This window comes from Myotis myotis, unplaced genomic scaffold, assembly GCF_014108235.1.
Source record: "Myotis myotis isolate mMyoMyo1 unplaced genomic scaffold, mMyoMyo1.p scaffold_m19_p_3, whole genome shotgun sequence".
NCBI classification, from domain to species: domain Eukaryota; kingdom Metazoa; phylum Chordata; class Mammalia; order Chiroptera; family Vespertilionidae; genus Myotis; species Myotis myotis.
Window position 1 is genome coordinate 89,110,336 of NW_023416335.1, and position 15,686 is coordinate 89,126,021.

Genomic DNA, 15,686 nt, shown 5'->3' on the forward strand with positions numbered 1-15,686 from the left:
TCATTTTTTAACAAACGTACTGATGGAATGCAGAAGTAGAAATGAAGACCTAACTGTCTACTTCTATTAATCAGATTTGCAAAAATGAAAAACAATTCCACTTTCTGCCTATTTTTTTTATTTTTTAAAATATTCCTTCATAATGAATGTTACTTATAGTAAGGTAATAAAGTTATTACTATTTTGATGGATTAATATTTTTTAATTTTCTTGGTTTTAATTTTTAATATGATAAATATCACTAAATGCAACCTATTGATGCTGGAGGAATTAATGGGCCAGATTTCTCAGACATGAGTGGAAATGAGGCTCTTGCAATATCTTCAGAAAATGAACTTTCTAAGATTTCATGGGAAGATGGGATCTGGAAAATTATTTTATTTTTGTGGAGTTACATTTCTCAGGTTCCAAAGTCCCCTGCCCCTTAAACCAGTCCTGGGAAAGGTGCAGTGGGGAGGTCAGTAAAGCCAGAAAGAGGGCAAGTGTCCAGAGTTTCTGCTCCATGTTGCAGCCAGGTGTAGTTCAGTGTTTAGGCCAGATTAAAGTCTAGTAGTCCATGTGTGGAGCCCCACCTGGCCATGAGCCATGTGGCCGCAGGGGAGGGTGCCCCTGCAATAAATAGGAGTCCCAGGAGCCAGGTCCCTGGGAGCCAAGAGAAAGTGGCTTCTTTGTTTAGAAGTTATTATATATTTAGATCTTATGCTTCCATGCCTGTTTCCAGGTGTGACTGATAAGCAAGCATTTTCCCACATCACTCAGACCTTACTGGATATGAGTCTAAACTGCCTTTGTCTAGTCCAGTGGTTCTCAACCTTCTGGCCCTTTAAATACAGTTCCTCGTGTTGTGACCCAACCATAAAATTATTTTCGTTGCTACTTCATAACTGTAATGTTGCTACTGTTATGAATCGTAATGTAAATATCTGATATGCAGGATGGTCTTAGGTGACCCCTGTGAAAGGGTCGTTCGACCGCCAAAGGGGTTGCGACCCACAGGTTGAGAACCGCTGGTCTAGTCCCTTCTCCCATCCATCAGCAGGAAACAGACTTGGAGAGTGTTAAATGCAGCTTTTTCGAAAAGCTGTATCAAGGGCATGCCTCTATTATCTGGTCCCCCCTTTCATGCCTTTCCTGTTAAATAATAACCAGGTTATTACAACGCATCACTATGGGATTCTTCAATAATTTTTAAAAGTAAAGGGAACCAAAGACCCAAAAGTTGGAGAACTGCTGATTTTTTTTTTTTTAAATATATTTTATTGATTTTTTTACAGAGAGGAAGGGAGAGAGATAGAGAATTAGAAACATCGATGAGAGAGAAACATCGATCAGCTGCCTCCTGCACATCTCCTACTGGGGATGTGCCCGCAACCCAGGTACATGCCCTTGACCGGAATCAAACCTGGGACCTTTCAGTCCGCAGGCCGACGCTCTATCCACTGAGCCAAACCGGTTTCGGCGAGAACTGCTGATTTAAACAAACAAACAAAACAAAACAGGAGGTGCAAATTCCAGTCTCAGCCTTTTCACACCTATAAAAGGATTAGGATATAAAGGTATTTACCTCCATTTAAATATTTGAGCTGAAGTCATTACTTTTCTGGAATTTCTTTTCAAAATTCTAAATTTCTCAATAATTTTGAAACACTGCAATTTTATAGTATAAAATAGCCTTCAAAATAGGGTCAACTTCTATAAAATGTAGAAGTAAGTTTATTTGATTTGTTTATTATGATCCATCTGATTTCAGAAACTTATCACACAAGCTTTCAAGAATATACATAATAAAAATAAAAGTGAACATAAAAATTGGAGACAAGGCCAGGGAAAATGTGTGTGTGTGTGTGTGTGTGTGTGTGTGTGTGTGTGTGTGTGTGTTTTCTCTTGTCATGGTCATGTAAAGATGGACCAGATATGTTACACATGATGTCTTCCTCTGTTTAGCCTCTTCTATGGTAAAAGAACTGCCCTCTGTAGGCCCTGATGAAAAAGTGGAGGTAGACATGTTTTATATGTTGTGACTATTTTCTTTTAGTATTTATTAGTTGAACTGAGATTGGATGCTTCACCCAGTGACTGGCTAGGGGCCTCATATGGACTAGCAGGGTCCTTGCAAGAAAAGATGTGTAGGCTGGTCAGATTCCTGCCTGAATTTGAACCTGGAAATATTAAGAGAGAAAGCCAATGGTTAGAAAATGAAGCTGAAAGGTTATGTTAGCGAGAGAGACTGAGATGACTACAAGCAAGCTCCAGTTGTGAGGAAATAGAAGTTGAGTCTTCAGAAAAGACTGGTTGGTTGAGAAAGGATAATAGATTGCATTTGGAGAAAAATACTGAGATGCAAGGAGAGAGGTCCTGAGCCTGCAAGGGAGAAAGAGGGTGGTGAGTGCAGCTTAGTGGCCAGTAGCTCTCTCATATGGTCTCTGTCTCTTTACAATAAACCCTCTCTTCTTCACTGGTTTGATTTCCTGACAACCAAAAGAGCCTGAGTGAAACCTAGAATAGTACAAGTGTATAGATTATAAAGTCTAGCACAGGTTGTATGATTAAGACTTTGATTCTGAATTACCTGGTAGCCAAGGCAAAAAGGAGACCCAGTTAATTATGAAACTGTATAACAAAAAGAAAGCAGCTCCCAGCCAGTGTGACTCAGTGGTTGAGCATCAACCTATGTATGAACCAGGAGGTCACAGTTCCGATTCCCAACCAGGGCATATGCCCAGGTTGCAGGCTTGATCGCCAGTGTATGGCATGCAGGAGGCAGCTGATCAATGGTTCTCTATCATCCTTGATGTTTCTATCTCTCCCTCTCCTTCCTCTCTAAAATCAATAAAAATATATTTTAAAAAATAAAAAGAAAGCAATTTTAAAGATAGTAATAGTTTTCTAACACTAAATTTAAAATCAATCAACCTCTTAAGTATTAAATATTAAAAATAAAATTACCATGTGATCCAGTAATACCACCTATGAGTATATACCCCAAAGAATTCAAAGCAGGATCTGGAAGAGAGATTTGCACATTCATGTTCATTGTAACATTATACAAATAGCCAAGAGGTAAAAGCAACCCAAGTTTCCATTGTCAGAAGAATGGCTAGAAAAAATGTGGTATGTGTATATAATGGAATATTGTGCAGCCTTAAACAAGAAAGAAATCCTGTCACATGCTTCAATAGTGATGAACCTCAAGGACATTTTGCTAAGTGAAATGTGCCAGTCACAAAAGGATAAATAGTGTATGATTCCACTCAGAAGCAGTATCTAAAATAGTTAAAATCATAGAAACAAAAACTAGAAAGGTGATTGCCAAGGGCTGGGGGGAGGGGGCATTAGTGTTTAGTGGGTATAGAGTTTGTTTTGTAAGATGAAAACATCACAACAATGTGTATATACTTAACACTACTGAACTATATACTTAAAAATGATTAAGATGATAATTTAATGTTATCTATTTTTACCACAATTAATTAAAACAATCAATCACCCTCATGTAAATTAATGATCGAGACACTAAGCAATATAAAGCACATCAGAAATGGATTTATATGGAAATGTAAAATGAGCAATTTACCAATATAGCACCTCTCAAAAAGATTTTGGCTTTAGATCAGTTTCTTTTATGGAGGCAGATGAAGAAAGATGACCTCTGTTCCCACGCAGAAATGTAGGACCTTTGAGTTTATGAAACTTTTTATGTTTGTATCTCCTCTCTTCAGTTTATGGCTTTGCGTAGGCACACATGTAAAAGTACCTGAATACTTTTGCTGGGCAGTTAAGCAGATGACAATGTTCCTTCCTTCATTCTTTATTGTATTTTGGCTGAATTAAGAGGTCCTGTTTAGTTTTTGTATAACTTGCTGATTGGTTTGTGATGTACTTTTTTTCTGAGAGGAGAGGAAAACCTATATAGAGACTCTAATTTAGTTTTCTTCATAAAACTTGGGTTTATCAAGTATTAAATCAATTTGTATGCTCTGATATGTAACAAATATGACAAATAATCAGTAGTTAATAATCTAATTTAAATTATATTTTTATTCCCCAAAGTAGTGCTATATTTTAAGAAATAAGAGACCATTGGCAAACTTTCAACTAAAGCAACAAATTGAAATCACTCTTTAAGTGTAAGTTATCATGGTTCTATTATTAGAATTCTTTAGGATCTATTTCATTGAACCTTAATAGGTGAGCAGGTGGACCTTGCTTAGAACTGTGTAGCAGCATTCCTTTATTGTAAACTCAGAGTGGAGAGTCAAGGTAACCATGGGGATAGCAGAGGAGTCAAGCTCATTGCCTTTTAATTTAATTATTGTTGATTAGAGTCCCGGTGCACGAATTCGTGCACCAGTGGGGTCCATCTGCCTGGCCTGTGAGATCGGGCTGAAACTGGCTCTCCAACATCCCCCGAGGGGTCCTGAATTACAAGAGGGCACAGGCCAGACCAAGGGACCCCACTGGTGCATGATTGGGTCCAGGGAGGGATGCAGGGTGGTTGGCCATCTAGGGAGGGACTGCGGGAAGGCTCCAGGGTGTGTCTGGCCCTTCTTGCTCAGTCCTGATCAGCTGGACCCCAGCAGCAAGTTAACCTACTGCCTACCAGTTGGAGCGTCTTCCCCCTGGTGGTCAGTGCATGTCATAGTGACTGATTGACCGGTCGACTCTCTGCCCCCTGGTGATCAGTGCACATCATAGCGAGTGGTTAAATGTCCTTAGCATATCATTAACACATTACCCTTTGATTGGTTGAACAGATGACTGGACACTTAGCACATTAGGCTTTTATTATATAGGATTATTTAAAAGTTCTTATATTTTTCAATGGTTGAATATTACTTTGAAAAGAGAAAGAGGGGAACAGATTGGTGGACACAGACAAAGGAAGGGAAAGGGAGGGGGAGGGAGAGGGAGAAGGAGGAAGGAAGGAAAGGAAAGAAAGGAAGAAGGAAGGGAAGGGAGGGAGGGAGGGAGGGAGGGAGGGAGGAGGGAAGAGAGGAAGAATAGAAGGAAGGAAAAGAAAGACAGTATAAGAAAGAAACAAAAAGAAAGAAAGAAAAAAAGAAAAGAAACTAAATGAAACTTGGCCCAGGTGGGGGCTGCTCTGTGCCCCTGGGCCTTACTGTGCTCCTGGTTCTTGCCTGGTTCCCTGGATCCAACCAGAGCTACACCACAGTATTATGTATCCTAGTCTTCTGTTCCATTACTTCCTGAGTTTCACAGAATAATCTAGGACATCTCTGGGAGCTTGTGATGGGTTGGAGTCTAAGGATGACTAAAAAAGAAATCCATACCTTTCATTTGAGTGGAAACATGGAGTACTGCCTTTCAACTTCTTACTTAGACTGAGAAAAAGCTGAGTATCAATCTGACTCAGTTAAGATGACCTCTGATACCAGACAAGAGCTGTGGTATCTACTTGACAGATATAGTTTTATAAACCAATAGGAAAGAATTGTTCTTGTGAAACACACAAGGGGGTTGAAGATGGCATGTGTATAAACAAGCATGGGCCTTGTATATTCTTCAATGGCAGAGCATGCCAGCAACTTTTCAGTATGATGTTTGTTGCTCAAATAAAGTAATATTACCATCTGATAGACTCATTCTGCAGGACCTGGTTTTCATAAAAATTCAGAGACAGGAGCAATAGAAAAAGCATTGACAAATGTACAAAGAAGCTTAATAGCATACTCCATTTTTCTTTATTCCACCCCCAGCCCCAAACTCTGACTGGTAACAGCTCTTTACATTGGAGCTTAACCAGACTTGCCATTTTTTTTCTTTTCTTCTTTTTTTCTTAATTCGATCTGAAACATGCTTTCTGTCTTTCCTTCTAAATCTTAAGAACAGAATAGTGCCTTATTCTGTCTTTGGATTGTGTTACATGTCCTATGTAACTGAGTACCCTACCTATAACTGTCACAAACAAGATTTTTAATGGGTCCATAGTGTTTCTCCCAGGAATTGATACCATTATTTTTCAGTTTTAGTCCAAAAGTAGCACCTGTAAATCTGTCTTTTTTACTCAAAGTTTATCAAGTAATAGAAAAACAATTCCATTTATAGAAGTTAATAAGAAACTAAAAATGATCTTAAAAAGAAATATGTGAAACTTAGTTGAAGGAATTTGCTAATTATACATAAAAGACTTAAATGTCAATTATTTCTAAATTTAAAGATTTAGTGCAATTCTAGTCAAAATTCTTAAAATGTGATTTTTTTGTTACTAAAAATAGATTATTATAATGACCATATACTATAATTTTTAAGAAGAGAAATTAGGAGGCATATAGCTTCTATGTTAATACATTTTATATCTACAAGGATTGAATCATTTTTAAATTTATTGTTGACAATATTGGTGTCCCCCACCTCCCCCTCTTTGCTCCCTCTCCTCATGATTGAATTATTTTTTGCTCTAACCAATATTTTTATTGAATTTATCAGGGTGACATTGGTTAATAAAAACATATAGGTTTCAAGTGTACAATTCAGTAAAACATCATCTGTACACTGCATCGTGTGCTCACCACCCATAGTCAAGTCTCTTTCCAACTCCATCCATCCCCACTTTGCCCACTTCCACCTCCCTCAACCCCTTTCCTCTGGCTACTACCACCCTGTTGTCCATGTTTGTGTCATATACAGAAGTTGGCAAAAGGTTTACAGTTGTGAGGACACTAAACAGTTTATTCTTGTATTATTGCTTATTAATTATTGTATTATTTTCCATATGAATAACTCTAAACCTACTTTTGCCAACCCCTGTACATATATTGTTTTGCTTAATCCCTTCATCTTTTTTCACCCAGTCCTCCAACCCCTCTCCCCTCTGATAGCTTAGTCTGTTCTGTGTATCCATGCTTCTGTTTCTATTTTATTTGTTAAATTATTTCGTTCATTAGATTCCATGTATAAGTGAGATTGTATGGTATTTGTCTTTCTCAGACTGGCTTATTTCACTTAGCATAATAATTTCATGCTGTCACAAAAGGTAAGATTTTCTTCTTTTTTTGACAGCCAAGTAGTACAGCTTTTTTTAATGTAAATGCAGCACAGCTTTTAAAAAATATATATATTATTGATTTCAGAAAGGAAGGGAGAGGGAGAGGGAGAGAGAGATAGAAACATCAATGATGAGAGAGGATCATTAATCGGCTGCCTCCTTCATGACCCATATACTGGGGATCGAGCCTGCAACCCAGGCATGTGCCCTTGACAGATTCAAACTCGGGGCCAACCCTTCAGTTTCTAGGCAGATGCTTTATCCACTGAGCCAAACCTGCTAGGGCTAGCACAGCTTTTTTATCCATCCATTTCTTGGGTATATTCCCAGAAGTGGGAATGCTTAGTCAAAAGATAGTTCCATTTTTAATTGTTTGAGGAAACTCTATACTGTTTTCCATAGTGGCTGCACCAGTCTGCATTCCCACTAACAGTACATGAGGATTCCCTTTTCTTCACATCCTTGCCAGCACTTGTTTGTTGATTTATTGATGATAGCCATTCTGACAGGTGTGAAGTGATATCTCATTGTGGTTTTATATTGCATTTTTGGGCTAATAAACTTTTTAGAGTGTTAAAATTTCTTAAATTCTATTTTTATCTAAATAATAGCAATTTAAAAATATGCAGGACACACCTGATCCCAGGGCTGGTCATTAGCAAGAGGGAGGAAACTGTTTCTGAAATGTCTTGGAGTCTTCCTGGTGTCCAGTGGGTCTCAAGTCTCTGGAAGGTACGGGTCCTTCCCAGAAGCATCAGCTAATCGACTCCCATTACCAAGTCCTAAGATCCAAATGTGGTTCCCAAGTACAGGCTGTACCTCTTCCTTCCTCTGCTCCTAAGTGTCTGTCCTTGCTCATGGATCGGTCGCAAGAAACAAATACCACGGCAGACAGGGGTGCAGGCCAGGCCAGGCCTCCATGATGTACACTTTCTCAGTTTGTAAGAAGTGGAAGATCTCTTTGGTTCTGGGGCAGGCAACTGTATCATCTTGACAGATAGAGAGCAAAGAGTTGTAGCCATAGACGTAGCCAGACGTAGCCAGACGTAGCCGTTGGGCAGCATGATGGGCGGGTTGTTCTCGTTCATCATGTCGCCCAAGATCTTGCAGACCAGGCAGGAGTTGGCGCAGTGGGCCATGTGCAGGGGCTGCGCCAGCTTGTTCAGGGAGCGGCTGCACACGGGCAGTCGGGGCTCTTGGAGCTGCCGTCCTCCTTATAGCACTGGGGAGTCTTTATGGCCACGAGGCCAGCCTGCAGGGTGAGGGTGAGCAGAGTTGTTCCCCAGCTGGTGCAGCCGGTAGTTGTCCTTTTGGAACTGCTGGGTCAGCATCCTCCACCTGGCTGGGTCTCTAGCAGGTCCTTGTCGAGGGAGATGTGCGTGTCTGGTGGGAAGGCCAGCATGCCCATGACCGGTGGCCTCGTCCAGCTGGCTCCCTTCGGCCTGACCGAAGTGCTTCCATGCATGCCTCACGGCGTCCAGTCTCTTTTTCTGCTGAGTGAGTTCAATGAACTTCTGAATCCTTAAGCTGAACTCCAGGCAACTCTTCATCTTGAGCAGCCAGGACTTGTGCCATCAGGCCCGGCAGGTGGCGATCTCTAGCCTCTCTAGAGACTCCTCCACTTCTTTGGCCTCAGAAACATCTAAATGTTCATTAAGTCCTCCATTCTGCTCTGCTGCCCGGTTGTAGTAACCGAAGAGAGTGCAGCGGGTGCTTCAACCATCAGGCGGCCCAAGCGCTTCCGCTTCCACAGGCTGGCCGCTGCCGGCTGGTCACTGCTGTGCTCCTTGAGGTGCTCAGTCTTGCATTTGCACAGCTTGGCGCTCTTGTTCTCGGCCTGAATGGACTCCACCACCTTCCTCTTGAGGATGCTGGGCTTCTCCACCACGCCATCCAGAAGGCTGACCACAAAGTCCATGCTAGGGCAGCTGCTCAAGGTCAGCTCCAGCTCAGCCACCACCATGGTGACGTGGCTTGTCTTACTCTCGATGTTTTTCTGAGCAGCTCGAAAGCATTTGTTCGTGTTTTGTAGAGTACCTTGAGGTTCAGGTACTCCTGCACTTCCAGGATCATGGAGAACTGGGCTGTCAACTCCTACACTGCCATCTTGATTTGCCAAAGCATTAGCAGGCACACAAACTATTGAGAAAAATTATTGGTAATGTGCAGCTAGAGCTTTAGAAGTAGTTGTACCTTTAATATCAATAATTCCATTTCTAGAAACCATTCAAAGAAAATAATGAAACACAGATTATAATAACTGGTGTCTTAGAAATATAATAATCAGGGACTAATTAGGCAAAATCTCACATAGCAACCCAATGGAATATTATGTAGCCCTTACATTTGTTTTCAAAGAATGTTTAATGACCAAAAATGTTCATATGATAATGTTAAGTTAAAATGGAGAGCTACAAAACAACATCAATAGTACCACTATTGCAATTTAACGTGTTTTAATGTCTGCAAGGGAAAAAATTGAAAGGCAAAATAATCAATATATTAACAGCAATTATCACTGGTAGAGTTATAGACGATTTAAATTTCCTTCTTGATTGTTTCATAGCTTTTGTTTCTCGACAATAAGCATATTACTTTTATAATCAGAATAATAAACACTAAAAATAAAGCTCATTTTTTTATATATCTTCCTGAAATTGAAATTCAAGTAGACAAATTAGTAAAAATATTGAATATTTGAAAAGTATCATCAAGTTTCGTTAAATAGATATACAAATAGATCATGAACTTTGGATAAAAAGCACTTTTCTCATATCTATAGAACATTTTTAAAATCATTAATATCTTGACCATTAATACAATCTTACTACATTTTAAAAAATAAAAATGCTTTCTCAATATAAGCCAGTAACACTAGAAATTAGCTACAAAAGATAACCATAAATATAACTGCTTATAAATAAGAATTTTTTCTAAATAACTCTTAATTTAAAGGGAAAATCAACATATGAATGTTTCTATAATACAGTATTCCTTCCTTATCTGCAGAGGATATGCTGCAAAACCTGCTGTGAATGCCAGAAACCACTGATAGTACAAACCTGTGTATACTATATTTTTTCCTGTGCATACATACCTATGAAAAAATTGAATTCATAAATTAGGCACAAAAAGATTAACACTAATAACTAATAAGAAAATAGAACAACTATAACAATACTGTAGTGAAAATTGTCTGAATGTGTTCTCAAAATCTCTTATTGTACTGTACTTACCCTTCTTCTCGTGATGACGTGAGATGACAAACTGTCTACCTGATGAGACGAAATGAGGTGAATGAATAGGTGCAACACACACTCTCTTTTATGTATCCCCCACAAAGAGTATATATGTGTCTTGTAGAAATTTACTTTGAGTAAATTTGACATTCAAATTAATTTCATCAAATTGGGAAATGCCTTTCACGTATTCATTTAATCAGTATTATTGATTATCTACTGTGCCGAGGCGCTGTGCCAGGTGCCCTGGGGATGCAGGAATGAGTAAGATGCAGCCTTGAGAAGCTCATAAGGGGAAATAGTATCGATATTAGAAATAAAATCTTTAAACTATTTATTTCTCTGTTAGAGGATTGACATTTATTTGTACACTGGCCACAGCCTTGCAAATTTTCAGCTATAGCACTATTGAAAGAAAAATAACTTGCATCAGGTTTATCTCAGAATTTATCAATATCATGACTCTAAACTTGATCCAGTTTTCTTTACATGCATACTCAAAAGATCAACTTCATAGTTAATAAGGTAAAAATTATGATATTGCACTGAGTCTCATGTATGAGTCACAGTTATGAGCATCACCTTTAAAGAGGTACAAAAATGCTGAGTTGATTGGCAAAATACTAAAATATAAAATAGAATTAGATGTAATTTTATGATGATATTTGCTTTATACAATCTGGTTTTACCGAAATATATTTATTCACTTAAAAATTTTCCTTTTGCTTAATATTTTTCTTCTTTTTTTGTAGGAATTTATTTTATCAGAAGATTATAACAAGATGACTCCTGTGAAAAACTATCAAGGTAGGAATGAGAGCAGTGCTTTCATTTACCTGGACTTTGAAATGTTTCTTGATGGCTTCCACTGCCACAAGAGAGGCTTTACTTTAATATAGTCAGGGGGAACAAAACTTTAGCAATTTGAAGTTAATGTTATCCCAGTTTTAGAAGTAAGATGCTGAGGCCTAAAGGCGACTTGACTGTGGTCCTTTAGCTGGTAAAGTGCAGGGCCTGACCTGGTCATTGTGACTCCAGAACCCACAGCCTTTGTCCTTTGGTTTCCTCCTAACAGTGCAGCAGGCATGGGGAGCGGGGCCAGTGTTAGAGTGAGCTGCTTTACATGAGGCTCATTTCTTTTTTGGTTAAATGTTTTAAAGGCTCAGAGTGTCTGTACTATCTAAGGGAGCAGATTGTGGTTATATTGTATCTTCAACATTGATAGTGTACCACAGGCCATTTCTGTCCTATGGATCAGGAATAATTTTTGTTAAGGATTATCCAGACCAACAATGTCATGGGATCATCAGAACATTAGAGGTGGGCCTTTTTAAAAAAAATATATTTTGTTGATTTTTTTACAGAGAGGAAGGAAGAGGGATAGAGAGTTAGAAATATCTATCAGCTGCCTCCTGCACACCCCCTACTGGGGATGTGCCTGCAACCAAGGTACATGCCCTTGAACGGAATCGAACCTAGGGCCCTTCAGTCCACAGGCCGATGCTCTATCCACTGAGCCAAACCGGATAGGGGAGGAGGTGGACCTTTTAACACTTAGAGGTCATTTCATCCAAATCTCTTGATCTCGTTCATCCTGCATGGTTATCTAGCATTTCCTCTAATACCTCCAGAGACATAGCAACCCATCCTGATTTGGGAAAATGCTATGAATTACATTCTTTAGTTTTATATTTTGAACCAAAATTTATTTCCCTATAGATTTATTTTTTAATCTTTTCACATATCACTTATCAAATACTTGTTAATCACTTATCAAGTATTTATTGAGTATCAGTCATTGCTCCAATAACTGAGGATTATAATAGTGAACAAGACATATGTACTATCTGCCTATAATAGTTTATAATCATGTGGAGGATACAAACAGGTAAACAGACCATTGAAATGTTATATGATGTAAGGGAACATTTGAGATCTTGCTCCCTGGCATATGTTGTCAGTTTGGCTCAAATAAACTCCTATAAAAATAATAATGTTAAGTATAAGTGCTAGAATATTCCCCTATAGGTCTTTGCTCAGCCTATTAGAGCTTCAAAAACTAAGCATACTCTCTCTTAAAAGAGCAATGAAAATTCCAACCCCCATTCATTCCTCTCTTTTTTTTTCTTCTCTCTTCTAGCCTAAGCAATTTATATTTTTTTTTTACATGACCTGAGTTTTTGTTCTTTAAAAAATTTTTTTTTTTATTTTGGTCACAAAACTTGAGATATCATGTTGTACTATTGCAGTGGTTCTCAACCTTCCTAATGCCGCGACCCTTTAATACAGTTCCTCATGTTGTGGTGACCCCCAACCATAAAATTCTTTTCGTTGCTACTTCATAACTGTAATTTTGCTACTGTTATGAATCGTAATGTAAATATCTGATATGCAGGATATATTTTCATTGTTACAAATGGAACATAATTAAAGTATAGATGGTCTTAGGTGACCCCTGTGAAAGGGTCGTTCTACCCCCAAAGGGGTCGTGACCCACAGGTTGACAACCACTACTATTGGGACCATTTTTTAAAAAGTGACACTTTGTGGTATGCAGTCTCTAAGATGTCTCCTAATGATCTTTGCCTCATGGTATTCATGCCCCTCTCCTTGAGTGTGGGCTGGAGCTAAAATGCAGCAAGAATTGCATATTACTTCTGAGATTAAATTATTAAAAAACTGGGCCTCCATCTTGCTTGTCCTCTCCTGCTCTCTTGCTTCCCTGTTCTGATGGAAGCCAGCTGCCATGTTGTGAGCTGCTTTGAGGAGAAGCCCAGGTGGTAAGGAACTGAGGGGAGGCCATGTCAGCAATCAGTAAGGAATGAAGCCCTCGGTTTAGCAGCCGGTGAGGAATGTCAAGAGCTGTGTGAGACGGCTTAAAATCAGCTCCTTCTTTTATCAGGCTTTCAGATGAGAGCACAGCCCACACCTTGATTCCATTCTGTGAGAGACCTTTCAGCAGAGGCACCAAGACTTCTGATCCACAGAAATTCTCCTGAAATGACAAATATTTACTGTTTTAAGCCACTAAGTTTTGGGGTATAATTTGTTGCACAGTAGATAACTAATACACACATATAATGTGATAAGTATAAAGTCATATTTTCTTCCTCTCCTGGGCATTGTTCTTCTAATATCAAGGGTGGCAGCCACTTTACACTGTGAGCTCATGTGGAGCAGTCAAGTCATCCCCTCAAAAGTTCTCACTTGAGTTGTTATCAGGCTGCATCTCCTGTACTTTTGAAGCTGTTTCCTGTGGGGATTTTGTTGTTTTTTGTTTATTTTTAGCTTAAATGCTTAACTTCACATTCTGTTATTCATCTCGTTTTATTTAGTCCATCATCTTAGCTTACCAAGATATTTTGAAATCCTGGTTGTCATTTAACTCTCACTTAGTTTTATATTTTTCTAAACATATAATCATGAAATATATCATCCCTAAGTCTTTGTTAAAAATAGTGATTGGCCTCAAAGATGCACAAATGATGAGTATATCACTAAAAACCACTCTTCATAGGCCATTTTTCTTTGGATCTCCTATATCTAACTTGTTTTATATACATCTAACTATATCAAAAGATAGCTTATTTCCATTTTGTTTACAAGGGGTTATAAAAAAAATTGACAACTAGATCACTAAAGAGACCCTTTCACCACAAACACCTAGAGAAATGGTAAAATGACACGTTTTGTTGCACTTTTTTTTCCTTTGGTTAATCCTCACCCAAGGATTTTTTTTCTATTGATTTTTAGACAGAGTAGAAGGGAGGGAGACACAGAGAAAAACATAGATGTTAGAGAAACAAATCCATTGGTTGCCTCCCACACATGCCCCAACAGGGCCTGGGGATCAAGCCTGCAACCAAGGTACATGCCCTTGATCGGAATTGAACCTGGGACCCTTGAGTCAGAGGGCCAACACTCCAACCACTGAGGCAAACCAGCTAGGGCCTGTTGCTCTTTTTAGTGCACTGCTCATGAGATAAACAAAACGAAGATTTCCATGTTCTAGAAGCACAGAGAAACACGAAGCTCAGAGTGATATACGTATGACCTGACATTGCAGATGTCCTGGGGAGATGAAAAGAACCCCAAATAGCTTGAAGCTTTTGTATGAATGTTCAGTGAGGGACAAGAGATGAGGCCTAGGGCCTGAGTGAGATAGAAAATTATAACTGAGATTTTCCCATAAAGCTGAAATCCATAAAAGGAAATAACCCCATGAAATTAAAGGGAAATTTATTCCCCATCTCAAATCTGGATAGAGGGGGAAAGTTTCCCATGAAAAATCAAAATTTCAACTTTTAAGGTAAAAAAACTTCTGATCTTAAAAGTTCTTATAAGAAAAAAAAGTGTAATTATGTGAGGTGATAGATGTTAACTAAATTTAGTGTGGTAATCATTTCACAATATATTCGTACAGTGGAACCTCGGTTCTCGAATTTAATTAATTCCAGAATGCTGTTCAAGAAGCAATTGGTTTGAAAACTGAATCATTTTTCCTCATTAGAAAGAATGTAAATTGAATTAATTTGTTCCAGACCCCCACATCATTCCTTGCTTGTTTTAACCTTTTTTATATACAGTACATGTCCATGTACTGTTTAAACTATAAACAAACACTTCTTTTGTTTAATTTAGGGAACCATCCCTTGTAGCCTTAAAGGAATCACTTTCAGCATTCATTCCAGGGCTATCTTTCAGGATGTCAGTATGCAGCATCTTTGTTTTTTCACATATCACTGCCTTTAAAATGCTGTCACCTAACTGCTTTTCATTTATCCAAATCAACAACAGTTTTTCTCTCTCTTCAATTGCCTGTGATCATTGTTTCTTTCACACTCTTAGCAACATTAGCACTCTTGATTGCCTCTTTATGTTTTAAAATTGTGCTAATTGTCCATTTCACCAGCAACAAAAGCAAAAACAAAAAACCCACAAAAATATTCACAGCACAGTTTCCTGAGATGTTAACAACAGGAGGTAAACTGACTCTGTAGATAAACTGACTTTGGAATTCTCTCCTTCCATGAACTGAGAAATACTTTTTGTCATGTTGATGTGTCAGCATGAATGGAAGGGTTGTCAGGTCAATAGCTGAAGCATGGTTCAACAACCAGACATTTTTTCTGTGAACAACTTGGTCAAGAACTGAATTGTTCAAGATGGGATATGTTTGAGAACTGAAGTTTGACTGTATGTCAAATTATTATGTTATACACCATAAATTAAGACACTGTTGCCGAAACCGGTTTGGCTCAGTGGATAGAGCATCGGCCTGCGGACTGAAGGGTCCCGGGTTCGATTCCGGTCGGGGGGCATGTGCCTGGGTTGTGGGCACTTCCCCAGTAGGGGGTGTGCAGGAGGCAGCTGATCGATGTTTCTCTCTCATCCATGTTTCTAACTCTCTCTCTCTCTTCCTCTCTGTAAAAAATCAATGA

General features: G+C 38.8%; 1 protein-coding gene and 1 pseudogene across 7 annotated transcripts in view; one reads left to right on the forward strand and one right to left on the reverse strand.

Moving 5' to 3' along the window:
• The window catches only part of WDFY2 (WD repeat and FYVE domain containing 2), a 225,843-nt gene that overhangs the window by 142,783 nt on the left and 67,374 nt on the right, over nt 1-15,686 (forward strand). For all 7 annotated transcript variants that reach the window (XR_004966163.1, XR_004966164.1, XM_036300337.1 and 4 more), the window contains exon 4: nt 10,998-11,052. Coding sequence is in view for 5 of the 7 variants with exons in the window: in XM_036300337.1 (XP_036156230.1) it covers nt 10,998-11,052 (55 nt within the window). In the remaining 2 variants the exon portion in view is untranslated. The remainder of the gene's footprint in view (nt 1-10,997; nt 11,053-15,686) is intronic.
• On the reverse strand, nt 7,862-9,112 carry LOC118649658 (annotated as a pseudogene).